At 46.0% G+C, this 14,470-nt stretch overlaps 1 protein-coding gene across 1 annotated transcript in view; it reads left to right on the top strand.

Moving 5' to 3' along the window:
- HERC2 (HECT and RLD domain containing E3 ubiquitin protein ligase 2) overlaps positions 1 to 14,470 on the top strand; it is a 197,736-nt gene that overhangs the window by 166,784 nt on the left and 16,482 nt on the right. Inside the window, exons 79-83 of the mRNA XM_039479850.2 lie at positions 1,884 to 2,098; positions 9,859 to 10,036; positions 10,596 to 10,757; positions 12,172 to 12,263; positions 12,461 to 12,600. Coding sequence (XP_039335784.2) covers positions 1,884 to 2,098; positions 9,859 to 10,036; positions 10,596 to 10,757; positions 12,172 to 12,263; positions 12,461 to 12,600 — 787 coding nt within the window. The remainder of the gene's footprint in view (positions 1 to 1,883; positions 2,099 to 9,858; positions 10,037 to 10,595; positions 10,758 to 12,171; positions 12,264 to 12,460; positions 12,601 to 14,470) is intronic.

Genomic DNA, 14,470 nt, shown 5'->3' with positions numbered 1-14,470 from the left:
AGCCACCATCATTAGTGCTCTCGGCTAGACCTTCTGGATAACTCACTGCAGCTTCTGCGTCGGCCCTTGCGACGTGACCTTGCATTTGTATGTTATGGAAATGGCTTCTTTCCTTAAACCTTAGGAACCAACCTCTGCTAACTTCAGACTTTTCTTTGCAGTTTCTCACCTCTCTTAGCCTTTGTGGAATCGAAGAGAGTTAGAGCCTTGCCCTGGGTTAGGCTTTGGCTTCAAGGAATGTTCTGTCAGTTTTGATCTTCTGTCTCTGCCAGTCAAGCATTCTCTGTATCAGCGATAAGACTGTGTTGCATTCTCATCATTGCGTGTTTACTGGAGTGGCTCTTAATTGTGCTTCAAGAACTTTTTCTTGGCTAAGTGGTGTGAGAGACCCGGCTTTCACCATGGCTTGGCTTTCAGCGTACCGTCTTCACCAATCTTAATCATTTCTACCTTTTGACTAAATGAGAAATACACAACTGTTCCTTTCACCTGAACTCTTAGAGGCCACTGTAGGGTTATTAAGTGGCCTAATTTCAATGAGTTGTGTCTTAGGGAATAGGGAGGTCCATGGAGAGGGGTAGAGAAGGGAGAACAGCTGGTTGGTGGAGCAGGCAGAAAATACACAACGTTTATCATTTAAGTTCACCGTCTTCTATGCGTGCGGTCTGTGGTGCCTCAAAACAAGTACAACAGTAACATCAAACATTACTGATTGCACATCACCATAACACATAAAATAATAATGAAAAAGTGTAAAATATTGCATGAATTATCAAAATGTGACGTGGAACCAGTAAGTCAGCACGTGCTGGTGGAGCTTGACCAGTGTGGGTTTGCACACGCCTTCGGTTTGTCAAACACTGTCTGCGAGGGGCAGTAGATCGGGGTGTGCCTGCATACAGGAGGGATTGTTGTGAGCTGTGGCAGAGGGAGACTGCTCGCACAGGTCCCAAAGTGGCCTAACCTCGTGAAAAGGTTTGAAATACAGTTCCTCTTTTTGTATTCTCAGAAGAACTCTGTTTCTTTTCCTTGTTTCTCTGGTTATTTTAACATATGTACTTAAAAACCTGAAAGTTAATTAGTATTTCTCCCCTCCTCCCAATCAGGGGCCCCTTGCAACCTAGTGTTTGAGTTTTAACCCTCTGCCATGGGTACTGTGGTTGTTTTGGTGGTTTTATATGGACCACAGTTTTCTTGGAGTTAGCCAAATGCTTCACATCTTCGCTCACTATCATTTCTCACCATCATTTGCTGCATCTCAGATCTTATAAAATCATTTACTTCAACTTTAAGTATATGTTTTTCAGTTTACTTTAGTGAGATTCATTCTTTGGTTTGTTTCAAAATCTCTTTACTTTGTCCTTTTTCTTTTTTTTTTTTTTGAGACGGAGTTTCGCTCTTGTTACCCAGGCTGGAGTGCAATGGCGTGATCTCGGCTCACCGCCACCTCCGCCTCCCGGGTTCAGGTAATTCTCCTGCCTCAGCCTCCTCCCTGAGTAGCTGGGATTACAGGCACGCGCCACCACGCCCAGCTAGTTTTTTTTTGTATTTTTAGTGGAGACGGGGTTTCACCATGTTGACCAGAATGGTCTCGATCTCTCGACCTCGTGATCCACCCGCCTCGGCCTCCCAAAGTGCTGGGATTACAGGCGTGAGCCACCGCGCCCGGCCCCTGAACTTGGAATTTTTAATAGTCATGTTTTTATTTCATTTCTAGAACTTTGATAGAACATGTATAAAGGCATAAACATTCCTGTGATTTTTAACTTTAAATTTCATTTTTGTGTGGTAAAAATGTAAGCATGGATGAGGTTTGTGAATTACTAAATATAGGGGATGTTGGGGTTAAAATCTGATGTTGCTATTACTTTTTCTTTTCTTAGCTGTATGCCACTGGGTATGGTGCAGGTGGAAGACTGGGAATTGGAGGGACGGAGTCAGTGTCTTCCCCAACATTGCTTGAATCCATTCAGCATGTGTTTATTAAGAAAGTGGCCGTGAACTCAGGAGGAAAGCACTGCCTTGCACTGTCTTCAGAAGGAGAAGTTTACTCTTGGGGTGAGGCGGAAGATGGGAAGCTGGGTCATGGCAGCAGAAGGTATTGTGTGAAAACATTTTTTCAAAGTTGTGTTTTTCTCTTTGTTCGCTTTAATGCCGGTCCAGTCTATTGGCATTTGGTTTTTCAAAGCAACATTTGCAATAATCTGCTCAAACTCAACAATGTTAATGACTCATTTGACAGAAATAGTTTTATGTGCCAACATGAGGGCTTACCTGTGTGACTTCTCTGTTGGGAGGAAAAAAAGTGAGTTTTCTGTCATTGATGGCAAGTACTAAGCAAGCTTCTTTTGGTCCTTTTCCCTTAAATGATCCACTGAATCATATTTGGCATTTTGTGTAACGTGCAAGATACTAGAATTGCAAATACAGAGGAAATGGCAGGGGCGAGGCAGAACGAACACACAATTCACACCATTTTTTAAACAAAGGAATCGAAGTCACACGTCATAAAAAAATTCATGAGAACTACCAGCGAAGTTGGAGTGACAGGAGCCTTTTTATCCCAGGGTAACTGAAACACCACGTAAGAGAAAAGGCCCAGCGTGGTGGTGCACGCCGGTCACCTCAGCACTTTGAGAGGCCACGGTGGGTGGATTGCCTGGACTCAGGAGTTCGAGAACAGCCTGGGCAACGTGATGAAATGCCATCTCTATGAAAAATACAGAAAAACTAGCCAGATGCGGTGGCACACACCTGTAGTCCCAGCTACTTGGGAGGTGGAGGTTGCAGTGACCTGAGATCGTGCCACTGCACTCCAGCCTGGGTGACAGAGTGAGACCTTGTCCTAAAAACTAATAATAATAAGTTAAATGTAATAATACCCCCAAAGACGTTGAATATCAGGCAACAAAATACAGTGTTCCGTGAGTCATTGGAAGCAAGGCGAGTTCTAAGGGATGATGTTTAATGGTATTAAAATACAGTTAGTTAGAATGAATAAGATCAAGTATGATAGCACAACAGGAGACTACAGACAATAATAACTTAGTATACATTTTAAAATAACTAAAAGAGGATAATTGGATTGTTTGTAACACAGGAAAGGATAAATGCTTGAGGTGATTAATAACCCATTTACCCTGATGTGATTATTACACATTATATGCCTAAATCAAAAATATTTCAGACCCTAAAAATTTATATACGTCTATATACCCACATAAATTAAAAATTAAAAAACCAAGGCAGGTTCTAAAAATTGCCCAATGGACTTCCTGTAGAAAGTTTCCAGGCTGTGGCACAGAACATCAGGCAGATCCTGGCAGACTCCCTTAGTATAGAGAAGACAGAACTGGAGGTCCAGGGAGGCTGAGACACAGAGCCTGCAGATTCCAGCGCGGAGAGGACTGCTGAGGCCTGCAGAGCCTGACGTGGCAGGCACAGCCCTGAGGCTGAGGAGCTCACCACCCGAAGGGATGAGAAGGAAGAGTCCCCAAGGCTCACGCAGGGCAGGGGATGGAGCCTGCTCTCAAAACCTCACAATTTACAGGGCAACAATTAAAGTACTCAGAATGATGTTACCCAGTTTTGGGGAAAAATCAGCCGTAGACGAATCGTTGCTATCACGCCAGCAACAAAGCTTAAAAGCAAGACCTGAAAGAATGAAACCACTTATAAGTAACTTGTCAGAGAGATCAAAGCCCAAGAATATTCTTATGAATACAAACATGAGGCACCCAGTAAGGTCAATCTTATGATTTCCCGCATCTGATAAAAAATGACCAAGGGTGCAAGGGAGCAGGAAAATACAACTTACATGAGGAGAAAAATCATCAGTTGAAACTGACTCAGAAATGATAGAAGTGGTGGAATTACTCATTAAGAACTTTATTAAAATGGTTATTTTAATAAGGCTAGAAGAGAACTTGAATGTGTTAGGTAAAGCCTGGAAGATATTTAAATGCCCAAATCAAAGTTGTAAAGATGAAAAACACAGTGTCACAGATCAAAAATACATTGGATGGGGTTAATGGCAGATTGGACATTGCAGGAAAAAAAGGTGAGTGAACTTGAAGACATAATAAAAGAAACTAGAAGTGAACAGAAAGAAGACTGTGCCACTGAAGAGAACACCAGAGAGGTGTGCTGTGGGACAGCCCCAGGTGTCCTAATGTCTGCATAATTAGAGCCACTAACAGAAGGGAACATGGGGGATTTTGAAGAAATAATGGCTAAAATATTTCCAAGTTTGTTGAAAAGTGTAAATCCACTGATTCAAAATGCTTAAAAAACCCTAAGCAAAAGAAACATGAGGAAAACTACACTAAGGTGAGTTGGTCAAGACCAGAGATAAAAGAGAAAATATTTTAAAAGCAGCTGGGGTGAGAGTGAGGGTGAGGGTGAGCGTGGGGGGACCACACACGTTACATACAGGGAAAAAGAGAAGCGCAGCTACAGGTGTCTTCTAGGAGTCAGTGCAAGCTAGAAGACGGGATTTTCTACAGGTGAAAATTATTGTCGACATTTTTTTTTTTACCCAGCAGAAATATTTTTTCAAGAAAGAAGTTGAAATAGACTCATTTAGATAAACACAAACTGAAAGAACTCATCACCACAGACCTGCACAACCAAAACCTTAAAGGCACTTCTTTAAATTGAAGGAAAATCATACCACATGGAATCCTGAATCTACCAAAGAAATGAAGAAATGTTAATGATGTGGTGTTTTTCCTTACTCTGTAGATCTTTTAAAGAGATAACTGAATACTTAAAAGACACAATACAAATAAATTAAGGCGTTTAAGAAGTAAATGGTAACACAAAGACTGGGGAAGGAAATGGAAGTAGACTGGCGTGAAGTTGTGTTCGTGTTGTAGTAGGTGACTTCAGAACAGACTGTAATAAGCCAGAGAGGCGCTCCACACCCCCTCAAGGCAACCAGTAAAATAACACAAAAGAGTTTTATCTGATGAACCAACAAAGACGTTGCAATGGGGAGCACTACACCCTGGAGTCTGCTGGGGGGACATAGAGGAGGGACAGCGGGGGTGAGGATGCCGGAAGAGAGAGCATGAGGAGAAATGCCAGATACAGGTGAAGGGGAGGAAGGCAGCAGACCACACTGCCATGTGTGTATCTGTGCAACCATCTTGCATGTTCTTCACATGTACCCCAAAACCCAAAATGCAAAATAAAAAAAAAAAGTTGCAGTGAAGTCATAAAACATAATCAGTTCATCTAAAAGAAAGCAAAGAAGAGGAAAACAGCAGCAAAGAACAGACAAAATAAATAGCAAGATACAGACTTAAACCTTAATACACACACACATGTTTTTGTAGAGCTGGGGTCTTGCTTTTGTCACCCAGGCTGGAGTGTAGTGGTATGATTGTGACTCACTGAGCCTTGAATTCCTGGACTCAAGCAATCCTCCTGTCTTAGCCTCTTGACTAGCTAGGACTACACGTGCATGCTGCCAAACCCAGCTAATTTATTTTTATTTTTTGTAGAGGTGGGGTCTTGCTGTGTTGCCCAGACTGGTCTCAAATTCCTGGCCTCAAGCAGTCCTCCTGTCTCGGCCTCCCAAAGCACTGGCAATATAGGTGTGAGCCTCTTCACCCCAGCTGCCAAATATGATTATAGTCACATCAAATGTAAGTGATTCAAACAGCCCAGTTTAAAGTCAGAAGTTGTCAAAATGGATATAAGAGCAGGATCAAACCATATACTGCCTTCAGGGGTCCCACTTTAAATACAGACACATGAATGGACTAAAAGCAAAAAGACGGGAGAGACGTACCGTGCTAATGTGCATCGAAACAAAGCTAGAATGCCTGTGCTAATGTCATAAAAGGAGAATTCATCGTAGAGAATATTGACAGGGACAAAAACAATAGTATCCAGACGATGCAGTGGATAGTTCATCAAGCGGACATAATCTTAAACCTTTGCAGACTACATCATAGATCTGGATACATGAAATTAAAGCTTCATGGAGAAACAGACACATCCACAGTGTAACTAGAGTTTGAATACCCCTCCTTCAATAATTAGTAGAACAAGTACATTAAAAAAAATTGATAGCAGATTTGAACAACTGTGTCAACTAGCTTGACCTAATTGACATTTTTTAGGACACTCTACTGGACAAATGTTACATGCTTTTCAAGTGCATGAGGAATACCTACCAACATAGATCATGATTTGGACCATAAAACAAATCTTACACATCAGAAGGATTCAAGTGATGTAAAATATATTCTCTGTCCTCCGGGAAATTAAATTAGAAATTAATAACAGATCCCTGGAAAACCCCCAGTATTTGGAAAGTGAAACATTTCTAAATAACTGATGGATCAAAGAATGAATCAGAAAGTAAATTACAAACAGTTTTGAAGCATGAAAATGAAAACAGTGTACCAAAATGTGTGGGATCCAGCAAAAGCAGAACTTAAAAGGAAATTTATAGCATGAAATGCCTATTTTAAAAAAGAAAAATGGTCTCAGAACTATGATCTTAGTGTCCATCTTATAAAACTTACAATAGGCCAGGCGTGGTGGCTCATGCTTGTAATCCCAGCACTTTGGGAGGCCGAGGTGGGTGGATCAGGGATATCAGGAGATGAACGTGGTGAAACCGCGTCTCTACTAAAAACACAAAAAAATTAGCTGGGTGTGGTGGCAGGCGCCTGTAGTCCCAGCTACTCGGGGGGCTGAGGCAGGAGAATCGACTGGACCTGGGAGGTGGAGGTTGCAGTGAGCCAAGATTGCACCACTGCACTCCAGCCTGGGCGACAGAGTGAGACTTCGTCTCAAAAAAAAAAAAAAAAAAGAAGAAGAAAGAAAACTTAAAATAAGCAGGACAGATACAATCCAAAGTAAACACAGAAAGGGAGGAAGTAAGAAAGAGCAGAACCCAATAGAGAGAATAAAACGAAACAGAAACTGTTTTTCTGAGAACATCAATATAATCGTTAAAATACCTATCTAGACTGGTCAAGAAAAAAGGAGATTACAAATTGTAGAAATACTAGGAATAGGGGAGTTTTCGTCACTGTAGAGTATACAGATATTAAAAGGTAATGAAGCGTAATGAAGAGCTTAATGCTAACAAATTTGACTTTTTAGATGAAATAGATAAGTTCCTCAAAGGATACATACTCTTCAAAGCTCACTCAAGAATAATTAGGTGACGTCCGTAAATAGTGATGTGTTTAAGAAATTGAGTTTCCAGGCCGGGCACGGTGGCTCAAGCCTGTAATCCCAGCACTTTGGGATGCTGAGGTGGGTGGATCACAAGGTCAAGAGATCAAGACCATCCTGGTCAACATGATGAAACCCCGTCTCTACTAAAAATACAAAAAAATTAGCTGGGCATGGTGGCACGTGCCTGTAATCCCAGCACTTTGGGATGCTGAGGTGGGTGGATCACAAGGTCAAGAGATCAAGACCATCCTGGTCAACATGATGAAACCCCGTCTCTACTAAAAATACAAAAAAATTAGCTGGGCATGGTGGCACGTGCCTGTAATCCCAGCTACTCAGGAGGCTGAGGCAGGAGAATTGCCTGAACCCAGGAGGCGGAGGTTGCGGTGAGCCGAAATGGCGCCATTGCGCTCCAGCCTGGGTAACAAGAGCGAAACTCCGTCTCAAAAAAAAAAAAAAAAAAACAGAATTGAGTTTCCTGCAGACAAATCTCCAGGACCAGATGACGTGATTTCTAACGGATATGTAGCTGACAGATAGTATCAGTTCTTCTCAAATTTTTCAGAAAATTGGAGGAGGGAATTCTCAAGTCAGTTTTTTTTTTTTTTTTTTGAGCATAGCTTTACTGATATCAAAGTCAGACTAGGAAAATACAGACCAATATCCTTTATGAACATAGACATAAAAGTCTTTAATGTTTTAGTAAATTGAATTCAGTAATACATAGTGTGGCCACATGAGGTGTTTATGCCAGAAATCACAAGTTTGGTTTAACAGTAGAAAAATCAGTCAGTGTGAAAAAGAAAACTATGATCATCTTAATAGATAAAGAGGGGGAAAATAATTTGGCAAACTCCAGCATCCATCTCTGATAAAAACCAAGTAGTCTAAAAGTAAAAGATCTCTTCCTTGACCTGATAAAGGGCATCTCTGTTAACCTATGGAGTTTACATTGTGCTTGATGGCAGCAGACCGAAAGCTTTCCCCGAGTTCAGGCTCAAGGAAAAGATGTCTTCTCTCACGACTTCTCTCCAGCTTTGTACAGGGTTAGTAAGTACAGTATAGCAATGCAAAGGAATAAAAGGCATCTAGATGGAAAAGAGAATTAAACTGTCTTTTTTTCAGAAAACATTGTTTATGCAGAGAATCTGGTGGTATCTACAAAAAGCTACTGGAACTGATAAGTGAGGCTAGCAGTGTTGCAGGATAGAAGATCAATAAGTAAAGGTTATCTGTATGTCCATACATAGACACATACAAACCAGAAAGTGAAAGTTTAAAATACCGCTTACAGTACCCTCTTCTCAGTACTAGATAACTAAGGGATAAATCTGCCCCGAAAATGTGAATGGCCTATAGACAGAAGACTACACAGTATTGCTGAGAGTCACGGAGCAGAAGACCCAGAATTGTTAATTTGGTGGTTATCCTCATGTGTATCGATTCAATACCTTCTCAATCAAGGTCTGTGTAGAAATTCACAAGCCAAGTATAAAATGTGTATGGAGATGCAGATGACTGAGAATAGTCAAATGAACCTTGAAAATGAGGACAAGTTTGGAAGACTTGCACTGCCTGACTTAAGTCTCATCTCAGAGCGGCAGCCATCAACTTGGTATGGTGTAGGCGTGAAGAGAGAGGCAGATACATCAGTGGAGCAGAACCGGGAGTGCAGACACTGGCCGGCAAACACTTGACGAGTGTGGAAAAGTGAAACTGGACTTCCCACAGTTTCTAGTGCACAGTTTACAGAGTGCACAGCCACGTCACTGGAGAAAAGATGCTCTTTTCAATAAGTGGTTTTGAATAATTGGAGAGCCTATGGCAAGAAATGACTTAAATTCATACTCTACACCACAGCCAAACATTCATTCAGAGTGGATTACAGTCATGAATGTAAAACCTAAAACCAAAAACTTCTAGAAGAAAACATGGGAAAATTTTTGTCACCTTAGGTCAGAAAAGATTTTTCAACTGAATTCCAAACATGTGATTCATGAAAGAAAAATATCACTTGGACTTTATACAAATTATGAACTTTTCTTTGAAAGACACTGACCAGATTGAAACCACAAGCTGGGAAACGATATTCACAATCATGTAATCAAGGTCTGATAGCCAAAATATATAAAGAGCTTCTTTCAAAACTTAATAAGAAAACAAAAACTTTGTTATCAGTAGTCACTGTTACAGACTAGTGACATTCATGTGTTAAAACTCCTTAAATGAGTTGTTAATTCATAATGGGGGTGAGGTGCAAACTGTTTCGTACAGGGCCGGGTGGTAACTATTTTAGGAGCTGCATATGATTCTTTGAGTTGTTTTTTGTTTTTGTTTTTGTTTTTAAACAACCCTTTAAAATGTAAAACCTGTTCTCAGCTCATAGGCCTTTGAAAAATGGGCTGTGCTTGGAACTTGGCCCGGTATGTGTGGTCACCTTCCAGCCTTCGAGTTAGAGCTGGGGAAGCCCTGCCTTCTGGCCTTGTGCAGGAAGGAGGTGGGAAGTGGTGACATTTGCGTTCAGGTCTGAATGATTCTTCTTGATGGATTTAACAATTAACTGATGAGGAAGGTGTAGACTGAGAGACAGTTAACAAGCTGGAAAATGTTTAAGAATAAAAATGTATTTCCGTCATATCTGGTAACTTTCTGCAGTCCGTGTGACCGCCCCCGTGTCATTGAGTCTCTGAGAGGAATTGAAGTGGTCGATGTTGCTGCCGGCGGAGCCCACAGCGCCTGTGTCACGGCCGCCGGGGACCTCTACACGTGGGGCAAAGGCCGCTACGGCCGCCTGGGGCACAGTGACAGCGAGGACCAGCTGAAGCCGAAGCTGGTGAGCGGGCGCCGTGCAGAGGCGGGAGGCCACACGCCCCTCACGGCTGCCGTCGGGTGGGGGTGGCTTGCCAGCTCTGTTAGGATTTTAAAAGTCCAGAGTATTTCCTGCTCTAGATTTTTTAATGATCATCACAGCCCAGTTTACGAGTACATGTTCTTTCTGGTGAAAATGAAAACTGTCTTGGTACGTATTTCTTCCATGAGTCCTTTCAACAGGATAGTATTTGAAATATCCTTTCCTTTGTAATGACAAATACTGCTTGGCGTCTAGAAAAATGCTTTGGCTTCTAGAAGGTCCACTGTATTTTTGGGTACAAGAAGTGAATAAACAGCCTTCATGGTGGTGTAGGGTTGGCACATCAAGGACATTCATAGCTTCTTCTGCAGTTCAGATACTCGTAGTTCAGGTAGATGAAGGTATGTTTGCTTTTGTCTTACAAGATTTTAGAAATCGCCTCTTTGTAAAGGCTTTAAAAGGTACTCCCATAGAGGAAGGACGGCGGCCCGGGGAAGCCTTCGCCGCCGCGCTCGGCCAACCCGGCTCCTCTTCTCTGCAGGTGGAGGCGCTGCAGGGGCACCGCGTGGTCGACATCGCCTGCGGCAGCGGAGACGCCCAGACTCTCTGCCTCACAGATGACGACACCGTCTGGTCCTGGGGCGACGGCGACTACGGCAAGCTGGGCCGCGGAGGCAGCGACGGCTGTAAAGTGCCCACGAAGGTAACGCCAGGCTCGTCCTGCCCCTGCTCTCCCAGCTCATCCCGGTCAGGGGGCTCTGGGGGCCCTCGGGGAAAACACAGCCTCAGAGCCACCCGCCTCCTCTGTACCTTCTTTCCGGTAACGGTAAGGGATGATTGGCCAAAAGGTGTGTGTTCTGCGTGCCGTGTGTGCTCTTGAGAAGTGGACGGGTCAGCTGGGCACGTGGAGCCTGCCGGTCGGTTTGGCGTGTAGGCCTGTCTCAGAGAAGGAGGTCACGTGGCTCACACTCTTTCAATCTGCAGTGGTGTGGAGTTGCCACGGCCCGTGCTTCGGGGGTGCCAGTGCTTGCTAAAGGGACTGCAGCTGGGTGAGACAGGGCCACCTCAGGCGGGTGTCCTGTGAGGAGCGAGGGCAGGGCCGGCAAGGCGCCCGGGTCCTGCAGCCCTGCTGGGGTGGGCGGCTCTGCTCCGAACAAGCCTGGTGGCTCCAGGCAATTTCTTCGTTTCGCCAGAATATCTTTTGCTTGTGTGCACGGGTGGCCGGTACGTGGTTCAGCTCCTGCAGGTGTGCTGCTCAGTGACCTCAGTGCATGCACACCACACCACACTGCCGTGTAGCCCAGGTGCTCTGCCGGGCACTCGGGAGCCTGGTGCTGCGAACCTGCCTCTGCCCGGCCGCCTCTGTCGTGGGGCTGTGGGGCTGCATGTGTGGCACAGGTGCCTGTGGAGCAGACCCTCACCTGTGGCATGCGTCAGAGGCCCCTCCTTGTGGGGAAGAGCCTGGGCTTTGCACTTGTAAGGGTGAGGATGCTGGGCATGGGAGGGCTGGAGCAGGACGTCCCAATGCCAGTGTGTTAGGGTTGGACACCAGAGAGAGTTCGTTAAGAGAATGAGGTCAGTTTTGATTGATTTGAGTTCAGAATTGAATATGAGAACTTACATATGAGAGCAATCACAGAGGTCATGAGGAGCATGAGGAAAAGTGTTGCGGGGCAAGTGTGCATTGTTGAGGGTGGTAGGTGGAGCCCAGTGCTCTTGACCATCCCTCCCCTTGCTCCTCCCCAACCCTGCAGGCCTTGGGTCTGAGAGGGCTGGGACCGGCGAGGAGAGACACAGGGATTGGTGGAGTCCTTTGCTGCTGCACAGAGAAGCCAGGTTCGCAGAGGCCATTCTGGGGAGAGAGGCTTGCAGGCCTCACCTGCAGAGCTCCCATTTCTGGTGCGCTGTGCTGGGTCCCACTGTGGCAGCATCGTGCTGTCAGTCACAGTTCACCTGCCTCCTGGGAGTGCTGAGGAATATGATTTAAGTTGTGCTAATTATTCCACATGGGTACAGGTTTTCAGAATTCCTGCTAGTTTAGTTAAATATCAGTGTGGTTATAGCAATCAGCAGGGGCCTCGATGCCGTCTGTCTAATTGAACTTTTTTGCCTTCTAGATTGATTCTCTTACAGGCCTTGGAGTAGTTAAAGTGGAATGCGGATCACAGTTTTCTGTTGCCCTTACCAAATCTGGAGCTGTTTATACCTGGTAGGCAAGATTCTGTTAGTTTAAACCCACCAAACCTAGATTTTAATTGGGGTGTGTGCACTGGGTTTTCATGGATGGGAATGTAGCTTCTGTGCAGACTGTGGTTGTGCCCGGAAGAGCAGAGCCTGCCCAGGAGGCTGGGCAGGGTGGTCAGTGATGGCCTCGCCCCATAATTTCCGTGCTTCCTTTGTGTGCAGGGGCAAAGGCGATTATCATAGGCTGGGCCACGGATCTGACGACCACGTTCGAAGGCCTCGGCAGGTCCAAGGGTTGCAGGGGAAGAAAGTCATCGCCATTGCCACCGGCTCCCTGCACTGTGTGTGCTGCACGGAGGACGGTAGGTGGGAGCTCAGCGCTGCACTGTGAGCCCTGTGAACCTCAGAGGGGTGCCTTCAAAGGAGGCAGAGGTGGCCGGGTGCGGTGGCTCACACCTGTGATCCCAGCACTTTGGGAGGCCGAGGCGGGCGGATCACCTGAGGTTGGGAGTTCGAGACCAGGCTGACCAATGTGGAGAAACCCGTCTCTACTAAAAACACGAAATTAGCGGGGTGTGTGATGGCACATTCCTGTAGTCCTAGCTACTCGGGAGGCTGAGGCAGGAGAATCTCTTGAACCTGGGAGGCAGAGGTTGTGGTGAGCTGAGGTCACGCCATCCATCGCACTCCAGTCTGGGCAGTGAGGGTGAATCTCCATCTTAAAAAAAAAAAATGGAGGCAAAGGCTGGGCTGATATCGTGTCCTGAGAGTCCATCTGCAGTCAGCAGGGCTTTGGCCCTGTTGTCTTCAGCCCCTGCTGGTGCACCTGTGAATGAGCTGTATTTACTACTGCGCCGTGCAGAGCAGAGCCAGAAGCCGGCCCGAGACGTGGCGTTAGACCTGCTGCTGGCTTGGCCGGCTGCTGGTGTCAGGAAACCTGGGTTTTGGGAGGGCTCCCCTGTTTCCTAGGTGGTGAGTGTGGTTCACTGTGCCTGAACTGACTGTGCAAACAACGTGGTCAGTGCTGAAACCTGCTTTCCTTGGTCTGGAACTTGGTACGCGCCAGGCAGGGGGTGCCTGTGTGATCAGCCCCGATGGAAACCCTGGGCCTGGAGTCTCTACCCAGCTTCCCGGCAGACAGCCCTTGACGCAGCTCAGTGCCGGGGGAGTGAAGCTCGTCCTTGGCCCCTGTGGAAGAGGACTCTGGAAGCTTGTGCTGGTCACCTCCACAGCACGTCGCCCCAGGTCCCCATCCCTGTGCTGGTCTTGCTGTGTGTCCTCTTGCCGTAATATACTAATTGTGAACAGGGGTGTGTGCTGAATCTTGCGAGTTGTGCTGGAGAATCATGAGCGTCGGGACTGTCTGGGGAACCCCCACACAAGGGCGAAAGGGACTTTTCAGGTGGAATGAAGTTTGTGAATCAGCTGACTTGACTAAATGGAGATTATTTTGGATTATTGAGTGGGCCCGGTGTAATCACACAGACCATTTGATGAGAAAAGAAGGCAGAAGTGTTCGTCGGAGATGGGACTGCAGAGGCAGAAAGATTTTCCAAGTCCGAGAGCTCTCCACCCTCCGTGGCTGGCTTTCATGGAGGAACAAGGCCAGGGAATGGGGTGGCCCCTGGAAACTGGGACTAGCTCAGCCTGCAAGGAAGCTGGACCTCAGTCCCACAGAGAACTGAGCTCTGTCTGAATGAGCAAGGAAACTCCCCTGGGGCCTCTGGGAAGTAAGACCCATCAGGACTTCGGACCCGTGGAGCCGAAGCATCCTAAGTGCATGTTGTTTAAGCCAGTCGGGCGCTGGGGAGGTGTGTGCCGGCAGTGCAGAGCGGGGCGCCATGTTTCATGAACATGGGCAGTGCAGAGCGGGGCGTCATCATCTTTCATTAAAATGGGCAGTGCCGAGTGGGGCGTCATCTTTCATTAACCTGGGCAGTGCAGAACGGGGCATCATCTTTCATTAACCTGGGCAGTGCAGAGCGGGGCGCCATCTTTCGTTAACATGGGCATTGCAGAGCGGGGCGTCATCATCTTTCATTAACATGGGCAGTGCAGAGCGGGGCGCCATCTTTCATTAACATGGGCAGTGCAGAGCGGGGCGTCATCATTTTTCATTAACATGGGCAGTGCAGAGCGGGGTGCCATGTTTCATTAACATGGGCAGTGCAGAGCGGGGCATCATCTTTCATTAACATGGCCGTCCCACAGCTTGTGCTCCTTGTCAAAGGC

The sequence above is a fragment of the Saimiri boliviensis genome, chromosome 5, assembly GCF_048565385.1.
Source record: "Saimiri boliviensis isolate mSaiBol1 chromosome 5, mSaiBol1.pri, whole genome shotgun sequence".
Lineage (NCBI taxonomy): Eukaryota > Metazoa > Chordata > Mammalia > Primates > Cebidae > Saimiri > Saimiri boliviensis.
The sequence above is the reverse complement of the archived record's forward strand: the minus strand, read 5'-3'. Positions and strand labels throughout refer to the sequence as shown.